General features: G+C 38.6%; 1 protein-coding gene across 1 annotated transcript; it reads right to left on the reverse strand.

Moving 5' to 3' along the window:
• Positions 1–3,054: 3,054 nt before the first annotated feature.
• Positions 3,055–15,381, reverse strand: Fam9b (family with sequence similarity 9, member B). The gene is made up of 9 exons (NM_001408910.1): positions 15,311–15,381; positions 10,501–10,643; positions 9,646–9,709; positions 9,374–9,408; positions 7,231–7,348; positions 6,280–6,379; positions 5,751–5,849; positions 3,488–3,592; positions 3,055–3,368 (listed from the first exon to the last, which is right to left on the reverse strand). The coding sequence occupies exons 2-9, from the start codon at positions 10,628–10,630 to the stop codon at positions 3,366–3,368; spliced, it is 654 nt and encodes a 217-aa protein (NP_001395839.1). The 5' UTR covers positions 10,631–10,643; positions 15,311–15,381; the 3' UTR covers positions 3,055–3,365.
• Between the last annotated feature and the right edge of the window lie 5,988 nt (positions 15,382–21,369).

A 21,369-nucleotide genomic window follows, 5' to 3' on the forward strand; every position in this document is an offset into this window, starting at 1 on the left:
TTAGGTGGTTTGGAGATTTAAGAGACTGGATGCTCAGCTGACCAGATAACAAGTGGCCATTTACATGGTGGCGTTAGCATTTACATGGCTCCATTCTTGCAGTAGGGCATACTATTCAAGAAGACAGTCACAGACAATGCCCTACAACATACTCTTACTCCATACAGGAATGTCTCCAGCACATGACACAACTGTCTGGGGGTTCATTTGGGAAAGGCCTTATTACCTACCTGGGGGCAATGTCACAGGAAGGGTGTGGTAGGGACATAGCAAATAGCTCTTTAAAAGTTGCCATTTAAGTTGGCTCAGGAGAGGAAAAAAGGAAAGCAGATTTGCTGAAAAAAGGGAGCATTTCTTCAGCTATGGACTGTTCATATGCCCTATGTTCGCTGATAAATGAGGGGAGTAAGAAGCATGTACTCTCTATATAGGACGAACAGGCACAGTGAAGAAAGACAATATACCTTAAAAGGAAAAGTATACCTGTGTGAACAAAGTACACAGAGAATAAGTTTTCTGTATCTGAAGTACTTATTTCACCTCTGTAACGATCAGTAAAATTTGAAACATAAAGAACACCTTAGAACCTTGATTAGTATTTACAATTCCTATTTCATATTGTAAATATAGCCCATGGAAAATGAGGCAGGGAAATAGGGCCAGCCACACTTGACCATGAGTCCCAAGGAGATTACAATAACTGGAAAAAAGCATCTCTTTGACTGCCCTAAGGATCGTACAAAACCCTCCAGCAAAGAACAGTAATCACGTGAGCAGCCAACGAAGGGTCCACCCTTTTTAGAGAACCTGTACTTTCTCTTTTGTAGTAAAAAGCATTTGGACATGTCAAATGGGGTTCTCGAGCTACACACCTACTTATTCAGGCCATTCCTGTTCTGTGCAGCCGAGCTTATGCTTTTATGTTTACTTCTAGTAAGTCTAGATACTACTATTACCATGTGTCTTGCTCAATTCTTAGCAATGAAAGGAACCTGGCCTTTATGTCATGGGTGACCTGAGAGATTCCCTCCAGTACAAGAGGAAGACAAGACATTAGAAGGATCCCAGAACCACATACACAAAAAGGAATGAAACTGTTCTCTTAATCTAATTATGCACTAATGGTGAAAGATTAATTTCTTTCTATATAAGCTATACAAGTCATTTAAGTTGTAAGATGAGGGTGGGTTATAAGAGCAAAAAATAGAATTTAAGGAGTTGTTCCAAATGATTCATTGAGAGCAATGTCAACTCAATGAGTTTAACCCACGAATTCTAAAAATATGTTTAAAGTTTCACATTTATTAAACCACATTTTTTGTAAAGTTTCTCTGGAAAAATGATTTTTTGTTTTTCGGGTTTTTTTGCTTGTTTGTTTTGCTTTTTAGAGACAGGGTTTCTCTGTGTAGCCCTGCGTGTCCTAGAACTTGCTCTGTAGTCTAGGCTGGCCTTACAACTCAGAGAGCCACTTCCCTCTGCCTCCCTACTGCTGAGAATTAAAGGTGAGAACCAAGGCCTCCTGGCTCAAAATGCACATTTAAAAAGGCAAGTTATTAAAACTGTTCATATTGGATCATGAATGTAAAAGCAAAACTTGGAAATATCTGATAACATTAATATTCAAGTGTTTGAAATGTTACTCTAGGAAACTTTATTTTACATCTAGACCACAGTTTCCCCTCCCTCCTTTCCTCTCAGTTCCTGCCTCCACCACTCCCCTCCCCCAATCCACTCTGTTTCTCTTCAGAAAAGGGCAGGCCTCCCATGGATATCCAGCAGCCATGGCACATCAAGTTGCTGTAAGATCTCCTCTTCTACTAATGCTAGACAATGCAACCCAGTAATAGGAAAGGGTTCCAAAGGCAGGCAACAGTTAGACACAGCCCCTGCTCCCACTGTCAGGAGTCACACAAGATGATCAAGCTACACAGCTGTAACATATGCACAGAGGACCCAGGTCAGGCCCATGCAGGCTCCCTAGTTGTAGGCTCAGTCTCAGTGAGCCACAAACGAGCCCAGGTTAGTTGATTTTGTGTGTTTTCTTGTGATGACCTTCACCCCTTTGGTTCCTATAATCTTTCCTCCCCCATCTTCCGCAGGATCCCCCAAACTCTGTATAGTATTTGTCTGTGAGTCTCTGCATCTGTTTCCATCAGTTGAAAACTTATCTTTGAAGATAGGTACCTCATCCTTAAACAGTAAAAACGTAGCTATAGTCATGATAGCCTTTTCTAAACTTTGAGACAGGGCTTCACTTTGTAGCCCTGGCTGTCCTGGAAATGGCTTTAGGTAGACAAACCTGGCTTCAAACTCCATAGATCTGCATGACTCTGATTCCTGAATGCTGGGAGTAAAGCATGTGCTTCTATGATGCCCTGCCTTCATAATAATCATTACTATTTCATAATCGTGATAATCATTACTCAATCAGTGCTAAGGACATGCGCTATTTAACAGGAGACCAATCCCAATGGCATTTTGATGCCCCATGGAAATGAAATTTGTGACTGTCTTAAAGGCAAGGCATGCAGGTATATGTCTTTAAACCTAGCACTTAGGAAGCAGAGGCAGTTTGAGTATGAGTTTGAGGCCAACTTTGTCTACATGGCAAGTTGCAGGCCAAGCAATGCTGCAAAGCAAGACTGTGTCTCAAAAAACAAAAACAAAAGCAAAGCAACACCTAGTATATATAGTCAGTTTGATTAATGTCTTAACTGTTTAATGCCAAAACATGAACTCAAGCTCTTTAATACATTTTCTTAGAATGGACCAAGCAATTTAATAAGTATATAAAATGGATTGGAAGTGTTTTCTTTCAAGAGTCATGTAAAGTAGGCATAGTGCTGCCCCGCCTGTGATCTCGGGTGCTCTGGAGGCTGGGGTTCCAGGACTCCCTGAGATTATAGCTAAGTTTCTTTTTGGTTCAATATTAGACACCATCATGGCAAACATGCTAAGACGTTGCCAGAAAAATAAATAAAATAAAACCAACATAACTTTCTATACCTGAAACTTTGTGCCTTTGGGAGTTATAAATATACTAAAGCCAATATCCAACCTTTAATCATTTTTATTGAAAAATCTCCACAGTGTCATAAAGAAGAATTCACTGTATTACAAAAGAGGTAAATCCTTGACATACAGTAATAGTTGATACTAACAACTGGATTTTATTCTAAATAAAGGATAAGAGAAACAAACTAGTGACTAAAGATCTTATCATTTATACTAATACTTGTCTTAAAGCATGGCTCCTAGCTGACACTTGAACTGTATCGTTTCAGTTTAATTTCTTTCTTCAAATATTCTTCCCATCAAAAGAGTATGGACTGGAAAGAGTGATGAACATTCGCCATCCCCTGCTTTTACTATATAAAGAGAGAGAGAGGAGAGAGGGGATGGAAAGGACAGGACATTATTTTAGTGATAGTCATCCATCAGGAAGTGCTTTCAATAATTCATTTTTCAGGTTTGAAATACAACTTACACATTCTTTCATAATTTTTCTCCGCAGCTTATTTATTTCCTCTTTAAGTTCACTCTGTGTCCCAGTAAGCAGATCATCATTCCTCTTCTCCAGGTCTTCCAAATTCTAAAATACAAAAGGCTAGTTTATCCCCATAGTATTATCTTTTCACCTCAAGTTGTAAAATTTTCAAAGAAAATTTCTAAAGTAAATTTTAAATATTGAATACACATTATTTCAAGTAAAAAAAAATCCCAATACAAGAAGATCCAAGTTCCTAACTTGATGTCAGTCAAATATAATTATAGAAGATCCAATGACATTCTCTGCTCAAAAATGGTTTGAGGGAATATTAAGGTCAAGTTGGGGGGAGGAGAGGGAAGACTTGGGCAAGGATCACAAAGTTTGCAAGCATAACTGGAGGACTGAGAGCTTGAAAGCTAGTCTGTGCAATACATACACTTTTTCTTAAGAAAAATATAAATATAGAAACAAAGCTGGGTCTTCTTAGCAAACATTATAGTAATTGTGAATAATTCAGTAATTTTCTCAACCATCAGTGTATAATCTACTTAAGACCAAACGTCAGTTTGACATAATGTGACATGAATTTACTAAAAGGGAAAATAATCTACAAAAATGGATATTTTTTCAAGTAATTAATAGCAAAATTTCTATTTCTACTTTGTAAGACAGTATTTCACTATATTAACCAGGCTCAGGCTACCTTCCAACTGTCCATCCATCCTTCTGTCTGAATTTCTTCAGCACTAATAAATATTACATGTGTCTGCTATCCATTTAAAATGATATTTTAAATATTTTCTAATCATTTTTCACTGAGATAAATCACTAACCAAGTGACAAATACCATGTTAAGTTCTATGAAGAAAATAAAAGACGATAGTGTACAATTTGCTCCCTTTTTCCAAGAGAAAATAAAAATTTAAACTGAAATAACACACAAACTTTATATTGGGAATGAAAATGCAGCTGCCTATAAATATAAAGTGGGAAATGCTTCCACTTTGTGTGTGTGATGAAGGAACTTATCTGAATTAATGAAAAGGAGTTCAATATTTAAAGGAGAGGGAGAATAGCATATCCAGAGATACAGAGAAAATGAATATGTAGAAAGGTATGTGTATTAATGGATAATTAGAATAAATGTAACCTCAAAAGAGATTCATGTTATGGGGTTTCTTCAGAACAGAAAATGGGAAGTTAATAGATTTATAGGAAAAAAAGACATGTTTTAAAAATATAATATGGCAAGGCTATGAAGCATGGACTGAAGAATAGTAAAAACAGTTTTCATAAGAAGGATGAGCAAAGGATCATAAGAATATTAACATAATCTATTTGTGAAGTAAGAGTTAAAGAAATAATGAAGTACTACTGAGATTAAAAATGGTAGAATTTTAGTAGTTACTGAATGTGAAAACATGGGTATGAAAATTAAAAATTATACTAAAGTTCCTAATAGTAATATTTGACGATATTATCTAGAAGATACTTTTATTGGTACCAATTAACAAATTGTTTTCAGGGAACAGTAGAGCAAACTGGCAACAACTGTATTTGTAAACATAAAATAACTTGGGTAGAAGCAAAAGTTCTTTAAAATACTTATTTTAAAATTATTGTTTATATCTCAATTTACCAGCATATGCTTAATTCTCAAGCACCAACTTTTAATCTTTAACTGTTAAGTTCTGGGCTAACATGATTATAATTTGATATATTAAGTTATTTTAGCCATTGCTAAATCTAACATACCAGAAGATAATTCCCTACTAAATTTCAAAAAAGGGTTTAACTTGATTTGGCTTCTTCCTGAGGCTAGAGAGATGACTAGGCAGTTTAACAGTACTAGCTGCTCTCCCAGAGGACCTGGGTTTGATTCCTAGCACCCACAAGGCAGCTCACAACTTTAACTCCAGTTCCAGGGAATCTTTTGCCTTGAATCTTTGAGAAGATCTATTTCAAGCCTTTCTTATTTAATGTATACTGGGATTACAAAGACAAAGAGCATAGAAATGATATGTAAACTTTGGATTTTCAGTAAAAAACAATGACTAAGCTTGAAGTATGGCTATACTACAGGTCAAGTATATATCTATAGAAAATTCACAACTTACCATCTTCTGTCTTTAATAACCACCATGAAACAATTAGAATGCTACAGATCTAATTATCACATCAATTAGAAACAATTCAAAATGGAAATTATCATATTCTGGTAAGGAAAATGTGCATTTTATTTTAAGGAACATAACATTACCTGTAAGAATTGTTCATGTACTTGTTTAATTGTTCTCAGTCTCTGGTTCTGAATAAGTCTAGATTGTTGAAAATTCTTCTCCTCCTCTTGAAAATCATTCTACAAATACAAAAGAAAAAAAACTTTATTAACAATTTGGTAAGAGCTGGTTGTAGCTGTGGGCCACATATGTGCAAGGGTGTACCTCCCTCTGAGGTACAGCTTAAAACCTCAAACTTTAAATTTAAAAAACAATACTATTCTAAACTCAGAAAAAGACACTTTAAGACGACTGCCCTTAGTATTTTTCCTTTAGTGAGCCTTATGTCTAAGTGGGGATACTCTTTTACCCCTCACATGCTATTTTTCCCCTTCATCAGAATCCTAAAATAACCCCTACACAAGGTAGGAAATCAACTTGAAGACATTACTCATTCTTGGACATTTCAATCTCTAAACAAGCCTGGATGTTTTTCATTCAACTCAAATAGCTTCACAGTTCTTACTTAAGCTTTACATATAATAGATTAATTGCAAATGAGATACCAACCACTAGTTTCTCATATTGTTCTCGAAATTTCTTAAAATCCGCATCCCATCGCTCAAACAGATTTGCAAATGCCTGAGCAGACTCTTCATTAAGCTGTGCCCTGTAAAACATAGTAATGTTTTGCTTCATACTATTATGAAAACAACATTCAATAGTAATGCTACTTCTTATACTATCATGAAAACAATATTTGAGACAAAATTGAATTGACATACTATCACAGTATAAAGAGGAAATAACAGTTAAATCTTTTGATGGAAACTTCAGAAGGAAAATTAGATTTATATTGATTCCAGAAGTATTTTTTTCTAACATAAATGTTCCTCTTATGTAGCAGCTTTTGAAAACTAGGCAAGTTTTATCATACGCATCAATTTTAAAAAATTATTATTTCTAAATAGTTTAATTTTTATTTTTTACTGAATGTAGATTCTCATGAAAATATCAAATGATTTATGAATACAAACATTTCACTAATTTCCCCACTCCCCATTTTGGCACAGCCAGAATTTAGTAGAAAACAATATCTAGGTGTTTAACATCTTCTTGACCTTTCTTTACATTGTCAGCCATGGCTAACTAGCTAACAATTATTAGATTCTATTCATCTAAAATTTATCAAACTAATTTCAGGAGTGAATACCTAGGAGTAATAAACCTCAATTGTTACTTAAAGGAGAAAAATGTGATCTTCACTGGCTTCTATGAAGGCAGAAGGTCACAGAGTTACCTTCCTAAAGAAAACTCAACTCACTAGACTCACAAATAAACAGAAGATGATATCATTTTTCTTGCGTGATTTATATTAGTATACATTAAAAATTGGGGGCTGGGGATTTAGCTCAGTGGTAGAGCGCTTACCTAGGAAGCTCAAGGCCCTGGGTTCGGTCCCCAGCTCCGAAAAAAAGAACAAAAAAAAATTGATATAAACATGGTTCTTAAAAAACTTACATTGCATCTTCATGTGAGTTCCAAACTTCTTTCATTTTCTGCTCAACTCCCGCAAAAGACTGTCTGGCAGTTGTCTCCAATCTTTGTCTCTTAGCACTAAGAGCACGGTTAATGTCAACTATATTAAAAATTAATGTTGATTAGAATTCAACAAAGAAAATTATTCTGTTCCTACATATTCAAATAATTACAAATTTGAGTAATGTACATTCATCAATAGCAAAGTCATTTACAACTACATTTTAAAATACTGTCAACATGATAGCACACAAATTTCATACTTTGAACATCTGGTATTTTGCATTTCCTGACCAGGTCTGTTCTATCAGCAAGTTCTATGAAAACATTCCAAATTTAAAACTTTGAAATCTGAAACATTTCTGATCCCAATCATTTTGAGCAACCACATCACAATCAGGCTTCTTAAACTGATAATGTTTAGAGAGATGATAAAAATGAACTAATAAACAAAACAAAGGGGGAACTATGAAATAAGAATTAAATAAAAATTTAGAAAACATTTTATACTGGAAGGGCATGTGTGAGAGAACAAAATGAAATAAGTTTATTAAAAATAGATCTAAAAAAGGTTAAACCTAGCACCTCAGAGGCAGAGGCAGTCAGTTTCAGGCCAACCTGGTCTACAGAGTGAGTTCCAGGAGACACAAAGCCACAGAGAAACCCTGCCACTAAAAACCAAAAAAGGTAATTCAATTATTAAAATTACTTGTAAAAGAAACTGCCAATGAATAGCTGGGGCTGTTGTTCAGTTGGCGCTTGCTTGCCTAGCTTGTCTTTTTAGTATGCTTTGGTTATCCTTTATATTTCATAACACTTGTATAGGGCATTTTTACCCTGATGTGCAGCAAACAGTTCATACAAAAATTTAAATGTCAAATATTCTGTGGTAGCCAAGAATGGTAGTATACACCACTAATTCAATCTGTGGCCAGCCTGGCCTACATACCAAGTTCCAGGCCACCCAGAGCTGCACAATTAAACTGTAACTCAATAAGGAAAAAAAATCTTCCTTTCACCAGTTACTTTTAGTAACCATAGCAAAACTCTATTATATCAATAATTTATCATTCATCAGCTAAATAAAAATTGTTTCCTATAATAAATATATGAAAGAGATGATCTCAGCAGCTATAATACATAGACAAAACAACAGACTATAAAACATGTACTTCTTCCAAAAATGTTGATTATAGAAGTAATACTTAAAGGGGTCTAATATTAACTAATTTTGTATGTGTGAGGAAGGGTTGGCTACATCTAGTCCAGTGCACCACGAACCTGGTTCCCACTGAGGCCAAAAGAAGGCACTGGATCCCCTTGGACTAAAGTTACAGATGGCTGTGAACCATCATGGGCATGCTGAGAATCAAACTGGATTCCTCTAGAAGATCAGCCAGTGCTCTTAACCACTGAGCCATTTCATCTATGAACTTTTTAAAAAGAGTACTGTCCCCTTGGTTGGCTTTGTCTGTCTCTATAATGCCAACATCTGTGAGGTTAAATCCGATAATCTACAGTGTTAACGCCAGCCCCATACTAAGACTTTCTCAAAACAAAGTAAACAACAGTGAATATTCTCTTCAAGAAACTAGTATAACTGATCCTTAACATTGTTCTTAAAACACAAGGATTTTTTGGCTCACATTTTAAATTTCTTACTGTTTATCAAAGTTTCACATTATATATAATTTATTAGAATGAAAATAATAACAAGGGGTTATTTTAGAAGCTTCAATTTTATACTGTCTGCTCTAAAGAAAGGACTACAGTATAAATCTTAAGAAATAAATTGAATTAAAAAACTAATACAGACAGTAAAAGAAGGAACTGATATACAGAAATATTACATCACTTCATCTGTTCAAAGATATATAAAGACATTTCCTATTTTCTTCTGAAATTCCATTAAAGTCACATATGTCTAAAAACATCGTTTTTACTTTTCTTACTATGGAAACATTTAAGGAAGGACATCTATGATGCTAGTCAAATATTTACGAAAAATCTTATGAAAACAATGCACCGAAGAACAGATATAGAATGCACTGCTAACGTATTTTATGCAAATTTTTATGTAGTTTTAAACAATTTTGTAAAAAATTAAAGATATCCAAAAACATACCTCCAATATTTCCAAGAATAACCTCTACCTTTTCCCTATGAAGAAACCACATTTTTAAAAAATTATTAAAGCTGGCACTGTAGTTCAGTAATAGAGCATTTCCTAAGCATGCATAAAACATTCTGGTGGATATCACACACTGTTTAAGGATTCATGAGGTAGAATAGCTTAGAAATAGCAAATGTCATATATTTTATGTATGCTACTTGTTACATAAAGCAAACATTTCTTGAAGTACATTATTCGACAAACATAATCATTTAATATTTTACCCTGGATCTGTAAACAGTTCTAAAGGACTTTTCTTTCCATGTGAATCAGATGTTGAACTCAGTTCTGTTGACAAGGAAAAGAAAAAGAAAAACACTTTTGAAATTGAATGTTATTTTAAGAAAGTGAAATTAAGCCAGTTATGGTAGTGCACATTTTTAATCCCAGCACTTGGAGGCAGAGACAGGCAGATCTGCCAATTTGAGGCCAGCCTAGTCTGCAAAGAGGTCCAAGACAGCCAGGGCAGTAACACAGAAAAACCCTGTCTTGAAAAACCTAAAAGAAGAAAAAAGATATTGCAATGAAACAGTATATTTTATGTTCTTTCACAGACATTTGACAACTTAAGGTTTTGTATTAGATACATGAATACAAAATTTTCTTTGACAGTTAGATGAAGTCAGACCACAATTCATGGCCATTCATAGAAACAAATTTCCAAGTCTTTCTTGGATAAAATTATATAGCAAGTTACATATTTTATTGATTAACATGTTAGAACTTCGAAAGCTAGACTATGTGGATTTCTAGAATTTTTAGATATGGGAATATGAAGACCAGATGAGAGCACAGTACATGGAAGAAACTAACACATTTTCAGTGTATTAGGTTCAAAACAAAAGAACTAGAAGACATTATCAATACTCAACAGTTAGCTTTCATTTTTTTAAAAAAGTTAGTATTATGTGTATACACACACATCAATGTGGCAATCAGAGGACAGCTTTCTCGAGTAGATTCTTTGCTTCCACTATGTGGGTTCTGGAGAATAAAACTCAAGTCCTCTCTAGCTCTCCGGGCAAACACTTCTACCCCCTGAGGCAGCTTGCCAGCCCGCAACATCTGACACCTTATACCTTCAGCATCACTCCTCTGTGAAGCACTGGGGTGCTGAAAGTCGTCATCAAAAGGATAAAATGTTAAATTCTCTTCCTCTGTTGGTGTGCTTTCAAATTCTTCAGGGTCCCTGCGTCCATGGGGAAACATAATTGTATGTTTTCTGTTTTAAACACAATAAGAAAAACAAATCACTCAAGCCATTCAAATCCAAAGGCATTATTATTTAAATCAACTTAGAAAATTAACATAAAATCAAGATGTTCTTACTTGAAGACTGTTGGTTTTCTTACTTTAGTGGATCTCAGGTAAACAACGTGTCAATTGTCAAATGTAAAAGAAGTTAAAGCAATGATGGTTTAACTTGGACCATGTTTATACCCGTTCACTCAATGTTCGGAGTTTTATGCATCTTTTTGCTAGTTCTTAATAAATTTGAGCAAATATATGTTTGTATGTTATTTTCAAAGATATATACTGCTGGAAAATAGAACACAAGCATGCCAAAAATCTGCTCTGAACAAAATAAATATTAAAAGCGAACAATTTTTAGCACTGGGGACGTAGCTCAACAGTGCAGTTCATGCCTGGCATATTAAGAAACCCTTGGTTCCTCCCAAGCACGACCCTACCGCTAAAGTGGAGGAAGGTCTTGGTAAATTGAGATACTGAAGACTGCAAGGGCAAAAGATTGCAACTTTAAGGCTTACCAAAACTAGGCCAGCCTGGGCTACAAAGTAAGATCCTATCTTACAAAAGTAAAACAGAAAAAGTTCCATGTGGTAGTACATTCCTCTGATCCTAGTATGCAGGAACTTTAGTCCAGAGACTCACTGGTTTGAATCTATCTTGGTTATACAGTAATAGCTGTTTCTTCCATTCTTTGTTATTCTAGGCCATGCCCTCCCCACTCACTTCCTATTCTCTGTCCCCTTTGAATTTCTTTGGTCTTTTTCTCCCTTCCCAATTTTGGACTGCACCTGCTCTGCAGCTCCTCCATACCCCCAAACTCTACCAGGGCCCCTAGAACCCTCTTCCCTGGACCCTTTGCGACTTCCAGCTGCCCAACTCTACTTAGCTCCAGGAGCTCTGGGGCCCCACACTCCTGATTCATCCCTAGTTCCCTTCTGGCACTGAGCTCCTCCTCGACACTAGCTCCTACATGCTTTTATTCCTTCAAATCTGCTTCAACTTCTAAGGATTCACTCCCTACTCAATCTAGCCTGTCATTGTCCTCTGCTTTCTTCCTACTCCATCTCTCCCCAGCGACTCTGTCCTTCCAATCTCTTCCCATCTCTCCTAACACACTAGGTCTTCCTTACCCCTATTCACTCCCCAGTTTTACCTCACCTCACACCCTTCCCAGTTCCTCTTCATTCCTTAGCCCTCCCCAGTAATTTCTCCCTGGCTCCTTTTCTCTTAGTTCTTCCCTACTTCTAACTAATCTCAGTTCCTCCTTTCTACATCTCATCCCCCAGGTTCTCTTCCCCACAAGCTCTTCCCAAACCCCTAACGCCTCCTTGCTTCTAGGTGCTCCTCCCCTTAACCCTCCCCAACCCTCCTCCCTCACCTGTATCCACTATCCAGCACCCCCATCAGAAATCTAATCCCTAAAACCTCCCTAGATTCTACTATAAGCCCCTCCTTACTCCATTTCCTCCTTGTTACCTATACCTCCTCAGCATATTCTCACTTACAGCCACTCCCCAGATCACCCTCCCATCATAGCTCCACCTTGCTCCTAGCCTTCCCCCAACTCCTCCTTCCCCTTAACTTCTCCCCATCTCCTTCTAACCTCATAGCCCATCCTCATCAGTAGGACTATTGCTTATAGTCCTTCCCCAGGTATTCCTTACCTCATGCCCTCCTAGCTTCTTAAACCTCCTAACCCATTGCCAGCTACTTACCACCAGATTCCCCACTCCCAAAATCTAGTTCCTCCTTTTTTCTTACATCTGCCCAGCTCCTCACCCCAGCCCCTTCTGAGCTCATCCTCACCCCCAACTCCTCCCATTTTTAGTTCCAGTAGCTCTGGGGCCCCCATTTCTCCTTGTTCCTCATACCTCCTTATGTCTTCCTTGTCTTTAGACCCTGCCCAGCTCCTCACCCTGAGTTCCTCCTTGCTTCTTACCTCTCCCCAACTCTTCTTTAACCAATATCTCTAGTCAGTTCCTACTCAACCCGAAAGGTTTGTTTTCAGCTTCAACTAGCTTCAGCTCCTCCAGCTAGCTGAAGCTCCTTTCCAGCTCCTCTTTCCCTCTCACTCTTCCTCAGGACTTCCTACATCTAGCAAACACCTACCCAACTATAGTTATCCCTTCAGTCTTCCAAAGACTCCTCACCCTCTTGAAATCTTCATGGCTCCTAATTCCTTCTTACCTTTATTCCTAGCCTCTCCAGAGTACCTGCTCATATCTAGCTCCTTTCAAATTTCAACTCATGCTCTGCCTTCCCCTGATTCTCCACATCCTTCCACAACACCTCAGCATCCATTTCCTCCTTGCTCCTCACTTTTCCCCAGATCATCCTTATGCCTAGCCCTTCCCCCACACTCTAGCTCATCACCCCTAATCTTTCCTTTTCATAACCCCCAGCTCCGATTCACTCCTTTCTCCTACCATCTTCCAATTCCTCCTCTCTCCTATCCCCTCTCGGCTCTCCTCCTTCATCCCAATCCCTCCTCAGCTCCTGAACCCTAAGCCTTTCCCCAGCTTCTCCATACATCCCTCATCTATTTTTTTGCTTGCTTCTCATTCCCTGTCAGGTCTTCCTCATCCCTAGTCTCTTCCCAGATCATCATCCTATCCATCGTCTTTCTCCTAGCCTTTCTCAACTTCTTACTCATCTATCAGTGCCCCAATTCCTTCTGCTGCTAAGCTCCTCTGGTTCAACTTCCCCACAGCCCCTCCTCTTCCTAATTCCTCATCACCAGGTATTTCCTCCTTGTTCATCCCAATCCCTACTCCCCAAACCTCTACTATCCAGCTCTGACTCCTAGTCCTTTCCCAGTTTCTATTCTCTCCCACTATCTCCATCCTCTCCCTATCCAACTTCTTTTCGTCCATTTCCTCCTTGCACTTTACCCCTGGCCAGGTCTTCCTTATCCATAGTCTCTCCCAAGTTCTCCTCATCCATCACTGCCCCAGCTCCCAGGGTCTCCAAACTCCTCTAGGCTTTCCTTCCTTCCACTCAGGCTTCAACCTGTGCAAGGCCGAATACTCGACAAGCTTAACCACCTCCATTTTCCTGTTAGCAGCCTCTGCCAGGTTCGCCACCACCTTCATTTTCCTGCTGCTCTAGCAAGGTTCACCACTGCCCCCATGGTCCTTTCAACAACCTCAGCAAGATTCACCAGTATCTCTCTATTTTCCCATCGAGACCTCAATAAAACTCACCACCATCTCCATTTTCCTGTTGGTGACCTCAGCAAAATTTACCGAGGCCTCCATTTTGGCGTTAGTGACAAAGTTCATCTCCTCTCTTTTCCCCTAGGCAAGCCTCCATTTTTCTCTCAGCAAACTCAGCAAGGTACACCATGGCCTCCATTTTGCCACTGGCGATGTCTGCAAGACTAACCACCACAAGGTTTACCACCGTCTCCATTTTCCCCTTCCGCAAGCTCAGCAAGGTTCACGACCGCCTCCATTTCCCCCTCGGCAACCTCAGTAAGTTTCCATGGCCTCTGTTTTGCCGTTGACAACCTTGGCAAGACTAATCACCACAAGGCTCACCACCGCCTCTATTTTCCCCCAGGCAAGCTCAGCAAGGTCCACCACAGCCTCCATCTTGCCGTTCGTGACGTCGGCAAAACTAAGCACCACAAGGCTCACCACCACCTCCATTTTCCCCTCAGTAAGTTCAGCAAGGTTCAACACTGCTTCCATTTTCACCTCAGCAACCTCAGCAAGGTTCACCAAGGCCTCCATTTTGCCATTGGAGACCTCGGCAAGGTTCACCGCCTCCATTTTCCCCTTGGCAAGCCCAGCAAGGGTTACCACGGCCTCCATTTTGCCACTGGCAACCTCGGCAAGGTTCACGGCCTCCATTTTCCCCTCGGAAAATCTCCATTGTCCTGTCAGCAAGCCCAGCAAGGTCCACCACTGCCTCCATTTTCCCCTAGCAAACTCGGCAAGATTCACGGCCTCCATTTTCCCCTCGGAAAATCTCCATTGTCCTGTCAGCAAGCCCAGCAAGGTCCACCACTGCCTCCATTTTCCCCTAGCAAACTCGGCAAGGTTCACCGCCTCCATTTTCCCCTAGCAAACTCAGCAAGGTCCACAACGGCCTCCATTTTGCTGTTGGCTACCTCTGCAAGGTTCACGGCCTCCATTTTCCCCTCGGAAAACCTCCATTTTCCCCTCGGCAACCTCAGCGAGGTCCACCATGGCCTCCATTTTGTGGTTGGCTACTTTGCAAGGTCCACGGCCTCCATTTTCCCCTTGACAAACCTCCAATTCCCCCTCGGCAAGCTCAGCAAGATTCACCACCGCCTCAATTTTCCCCTTCGCAAGCACAGCAAGGCACACCATCATCTCCATTATCCCCTCGGTAACCACAGCAAGTTTCCCAACCGCTTTGGTGGCTTTGAGCAACGCCAGAGATTTGTCTCACAAATAAAATGGCGACCGGGACCAGGCCTTCCCCAAGGGTTCACGTCCCTCCCCTACTTCCTTCGCTTTCACTCTTACATTATTCCTTCCTTCTCCCTTTTCTTCTCAAAATCCTTCCTTTTCACTCTTCCCCCTCCTCCACACACTTTTCCTCACATTCATCCCCTCTTCCCACCAGAACCTTGACTGAACCAAGTTTACTGTCCCGACAAATAATCACCTTTACACCACGGGTCGGGTTCAGTGGCCTTCTGGAAGACCTCCGGTTCCACCGACGCTCTGCTTCAATACTGCGAGGAGAGGCTGAGGTAAGCGAATTTAAGTAGGGAGGTCTCAACTAGGAGCCTCGTTGATTGGATGAATGCTGCGCACATGCCGACCAGGATCCTTGTTGATTGGATGAATGCTGTGAGCATGCGTGTGTGGGCTGTTAGGCTCTTTTTCGAGTGTAGCAGAAATTCGGGTGTGGGAGGGACACCGGTGGTGGGCAGCTTTTTGAGGGGCAGGACTTGGATGTGGAAAGTGGATTCACAGGTAGGGATCAGGGTTTCGTGGGCAGAAAGTAGGCACCATCAATAAGGAGAGGGATGTGCGGGAGAAGGCAGGAGAAGGCGCGAATCCAACAGCGTAGGACTTGGGTTGTATGGTTTGGTACAGGATGAGGTACAGCTTATCAGAAAGAACCAGTTGGGGTGAATGGATGGGACCATTAACCAGCCCATTAGAATTGGTTTAAAGGTTTATATTTGGGGCTAGAGAGATAGCTCAGTGGTTAAGAACATGTGCCGTTCTTCCCAAGGGACCTGAGTTTGATTCCTAGCACATCGGAGGGCTTACAATTCCCTGTAACCACAGCTCCAGGGGACATCTGACACCTTGGAGTTCTATGGGCACTTGTGTTCATGCAAATATACCCTTCCATATACATAATTGAAATAATTTTTAAAAAATAAAGAGAATAAAAGGTCAGGCAGTGTTAGTACATGCCTTTAACGGCAGCACTCAAAAGTTTGAGGCCAGCTTTGTCTACACAGTGAGTTCCAGGACAGTCAGCTGCTGAGTGAGTATACCAGGGTATACTTATTTTTTCTTTAAAAAATCCTTACCCTAAACACTCAAGACTATACTTGGGTCCCAAAAAACTTGAGTAACACAAGACAATTGGAACAAAAACTTTCAATTGGCTAAAACTAAGTGTTATGGTAGTCTCCCCATAACAAATTAAATTTTTAAATTTTAAAAATGTGTTTGGACATAAGGATAACTTCATTAAGATGAATAAAGAACATAATTTAAGGAACCAGGACACTGTTATCTGTACTCGTGATCACTTGGTATTGATCACATTTCTAAATTTTGCTATTTAAATGTATGGGAAAATGAAATTTCTTGGAATATTTTATATTTTTCTCATCATGCATACTTTTGGTTCCTGAAAACTTGTAGTAGCCATATGCTTTTCCATTTCTGCAAAAATATTTGCTTGTGGGGTTATATTGTATCTTAAAACTGGTTGCTATTAAACTTCTTACTGATTTATATATCTTATTTTTGTTTTCTTATAGAGCTTAGAAGTAAAGGGAGGTCTTGGGCATGTGAGGTAAACACTTTTGCCACTGAGCACCAGGTAATTTGTAGGCCATTATGCTTTCATTTGGCAGTTGTCCATTTTTCTACCTTGGTATTTGTGATTTTTATTTAAAATTTTGTCTTAATTTATTTACTATTTTATGTGTATAAGTATTTTGCCTACATGTGTGTACGTGTACCACATATGGACCTAATGCCTATGGAGGTTCAATCTACAGGAACTGGTGATCCATGTAGTTTTATGCTTCTACCTTTTGTTCTGGGATTGGCTGTGCTACCAGCACCAACCTGGCTTCTGTTTTGTTCTACTCACCTTTTCTCCAGGAGGTGACTGCAATACCAGCCCCTTCCCAGCTTCCCTTGAATCTGCCGGTAAAACACACACACACACACACACACACACACACACACACACACACACACACACACAGAGTTTACTTTACAACTTGCCTTCTTGGCACGATTGCTGAGCATTACTGTCTCCTGCCTGGAAAAGTGTGCCCTTGTCAATATTTTTATCTCCGTCTCTCCACCTGACCTAAAGTTCAGTGGCTAGTCCACCTAAGCCCTGTCAAACATCCCTGACTCCCGCCTATAGTAATGGCCACAGACTCCAGCTTTCCCCGAGACCTCACATGGTTGCTGTGTTCTTCTCTGTACAAAGCATGGCAGAAAAACCCTCTCTCCTTTCTTGTGTTCCCCTTTTCCCCCTGGGACCTGGAAGTCCCTCCTATACCTTCAACCAGCAATTAGCTCCTGGTTTTCTTTACTAACAAATCAAGAACCAATTAGAGAACAAGATGTTAGCATCAGAATCACTCCCTTTAGACTGGAATTACAGATGATTGTGAGCTACCATCTGGGTGCTGCGAATCAAACCCCTGTCCTCTGCAAAAACAACAAGTGCTTTTACCCACTCAGGCATCACCATAGCTGTGGTATTTGTGATTCTTTGTTATTGCCTACTAATTTGTTTACTGTCTCTTAAGTATGCTTTGAAAGTTTTCTTTTGTAGTCCTAACATTGTTTAGAACAATGTTTTTCTAGTTCTTTGTAAAGTGTCATTGTCATTCAGATGAGGATTTTTATTAATCTGTAAATTACTTTAGAAAATGTAGATACTTAACAATAACATTATTTGAAATTAATGACATTTTCTTTTTTACTTTCCAACTCCTACTTTCTCCTTCCCCCTTTTTTGATTATGTGGGCGAGGTGCTTTATTATGAACATTTAGACCACCAATATTTGATATACTAAAATCCCATTGTTAAGAACATGCTTCTGTGGTTTCTGTTAATGCTGATGCTTTATGAAGGTTTTTGGTAGTTTCCCCTTTTTAATGTTTACCTTCTGCTTTTAATTTCTAAGAAACCTTTGCTTGTACTTTGTTTTGTGGCATTTTAATTCATAAATGTATTGCCACTTACTGAATTGTATTTCTATACGTATTTGAATGATCATGTGCCTTTCCCCTTAAGGTTTTGTGCTGAATAAAACTTCTATGTGTTCCTCATGTTAAAGCAAATTAGCTATCTGGTGGTAAATGTGTACTGATCACAAATTTAATGGGTTCTGAATGCATGTCAGTCTTATTTGTTCATTATTCTGTGCTCATCTGTGTGACAGAAACTAGATAGACCTTTTCCTTACTTCGTTATTTGTTTACTTTAGGATTAAGGTTCTGAACATTGCTGTACCTTTCTCTTTCCTTGAGATTTTCTATAGTGAGGGTTTTTTTTTATATTTTCATTACGAACCCTGTCTTTTTTTCTCTATTTACCTTCCTTATATACCTTTTGGAATTTCCCCTTTTGGATCTTTAATTTTATTTTAGAAATGAAGGTCATTATCTTATTTCACTTAATTATAATTTTATTATACCACATTATACAAGGCCATTTTATAGACATGCTATATACTTTGAGCATATTCCATATTGTCACTGGTATATTCTTCAGTCACCACCATGAAGAAAGACAAAATGCCCCTTCTTGATATCTGTTCTTTGGAAAAATTTTGGGTCAGGTCCAAAATAAGGAGGATGAACACAAGAGACTATGTGAGAAGGAAGAAATTAAAATAATTCCTAACAGATTGAAAGTTTGACTGATCACTATAATTTTCATACAGTTGATTAAACTATCATAAATAACCTTTCGTATAGGAATTAGTATAAAGTCAAGACTCTGTAATTTAAAAATACATACTGATCAGAGAATAAATTATTACCAAGAGAATGCTATGTCAGAATCCAGCTAATGCTCAGACCACAATAGCTAGTATAGCCTTTCTCCTATCATAGATACAGGAAGGCACCATAATCTCTAAATCCATAGGTAATATACTTTTAGATGCCAAGATTTCTCACCTGGAGAAGTGAGTTTAAGTTAAAAGGGGTTATAATGGCTTCCTGCATAGAAGTCAGAAAGCATGACTCCAGGCCGATACTGTGAAGCCCCTCCCATCATCTAAAATGTGGAAGAGACCTCTGCATCTGCCATGTGTGCCCTGATTTCCTCTCTTCAGAGCCCCTACCATATAGTCTGTCTCTGGTGTTAGGATCCTCAACTCCCCTCAACAACTGCTTCCTATCTGTCTTTCCATGGTATTAGTAACCTTTAGAATAAACTGCTTACTTCCTAGTAATATGTCTCAGAGTCCTTCTTGAATACTATCCCCATCCCAAATCTTATGTTTTACTCACTATCACTGAACTGTATTGTTATTAAATTATTAATATTGCTGATATGAAGAATTCCAGAGCTTTCTAAGTGTTCAGCCAACCTTGAATTCCTGGAGCAAATTATATTGGTCATAGAAGTTATTTGGGAGAACAACTGAAACTGAAATTGGTTTGCTGGATTTGTTTGTTTCTCATGAGGTACACAATGCATCTTGCTATTGTGTGTCTTCTATTTGATGTCGTCTTGGTTACTAGAATTTTTGCTGACCTCAGTATTAGATTGACACTGATTTTACCCCATAGTTTTATTATTTATTTTAATCTCATCCTTATTCCCTGTGTCATTATTTGCATGCTTTTTGTATATTTAGAAATAACTTTACAAATATTTCTGTTTATATTGTTAGATTTTGAGATAGGGTCTTATATAGCCCTGACTAGCCTCAAACTTTATACATAGCTGAGAAAACCTTTGATCTTCTGATTCTCTACCAAAGCCAGTGAACAGCCTCTAGTGTTGGCTCCCACATTTCAGAAGAGAAACATGAGATTTAAAGCATTACATCCAGGAACTAGAGAGTGATAACCAGGAGTCTGGCTCCAGAGTATGACAACACACATGTGCCACTGCCATATGGAGAAACACACAGGGTGAAGGGAGGAAGGGTCTGAATTCTAACCTCAATCTCATCTTCTAGCAGGCTATCAAACCAAGAGTAGGCTATGTCAGCTTAACCTTGGGTGTCCTCATTGATAAAAAGCAAGTCTTGGAGACATGGACATTCTTGAACTCAGTCTACAGATCAGGCTGTGTCAAACTCTGTGATTCACCTGCCTTTGCTGCTTGAGTTCTAGGATTAAAGGCATACACTACCACTGCCCAGTTAAGACAGTTATTTTGAAAGTCTCCCTTCAGGCTTTGTGTGTTTGGAGATTTCATGGAATTGGGCAACATGTATAACATTCCTTCTTCTGTAACAAAGGATACTATAGTTTTTGTTCCCTCCCAAATTCATGTTGAAACTTAGCTAGAAATCTAATGGTGTAAAGAGGTGAGTCCTTTGGGGGAGTGATTTAGCTTGTGATGATATAACCTTTGTGAATGGAATTTATAAAAAGCTAGATGGGGAGAAGTCATTGTTTTTATCATTCTGCCTCTGTCATTAAGAACCTGAATTTCCTCTCATCCAGAAGGTACATTATTTAAAATATTGGGTTAGAAGCAGACCAGCCCTTATTAGACAACTGTACTGCTAACAAATTCAGTTTAGGATCCTCAGACACCAGGTGTACAGTGAAAGAAATTTCTATTCTTCAAACATTATCTGGTCTCATACATTTTTGTACAATAGCACAATTAAGGCACATTCTGTTCTTCTGTAGAATTTTACTAGAACTAATTATTCCAAAACTTTAACATTTCTGAAGCCAACTTACTACTTACGTATTCATTTCCTTACTAATAATACCATTAGATTAATTAGTCTATGAATATTTTATGATTTTGTTGTCCATTGTGATCACTATTAAACTTCTGGATAGGTGTAGATTCTGTAGAGACAAAATAATCAAAGATTTTTTAAAAAGAAAAATTGCTCATTTTGTAGAGCTGGAATGCTTGGAACTTATCCAATTATTTTATGTCTTATACAAACAAGTAGAGACTAACTTCTAATTTGGTCCTGGTGCCTCACCTTAAATAGTCTCAAGAAGCACATGGCATTATACATTTTATTATCCCAAAATAGTGGTCTGACATGCTGAACTCTGTTAAACTATAATCCTACTCAAGTAACCCAAGAAGTAAGGACAGATGCATTTATTCAAGTGTTATAAAGGGACCCATCCTTTCTCAGAGGAACAATTCTCTGAGATTTTCCATGATTGTAGTCTTTTTTAAAATATAAATTTAATCAATGCATTTTACTTTGATAAAGATGACACTTACTTTTTTGGACTTATTTATTTTATGCATGCAAGTGTTTTGTTTGCATGTTCATGTG

Source organism: Rattus norvegicus, chromosome X, assembly GCF_036323735.1.
Source record: "Rattus norvegicus strain BN/NHsdMcwi chromosome X, GRCr8, whole genome shotgun sequence".
Classification (NCBI taxonomy): domain Eukaryota; kingdom Metazoa; phylum Chordata; class Mammalia; order Rodentia; family Muridae; genus Rattus; species Rattus norvegicus.

Coding starts and splice junctions, on each gene's coding strand:
- Fam9b (NM_001408910.1), bottom strand. CDS start 10,630: ATGTTTCCCCATGGACGCAGGGACCCTGAAGAATTTGAAAGCACACCA. Junction 9,409..9,645: donor GAACTGTTTACAGATCCAGG/GTAAAATATTAA, acceptor GTTTCTTCATAG/GGAAAAGGTAGAGGTTATTC. Junction 3,593..5,750: donor TACATGAACAATTCTTACAG/GTAATGTTATGT, acceptor TTTGTATTTTAG/AATTTGGAAGACCTGGAGAA.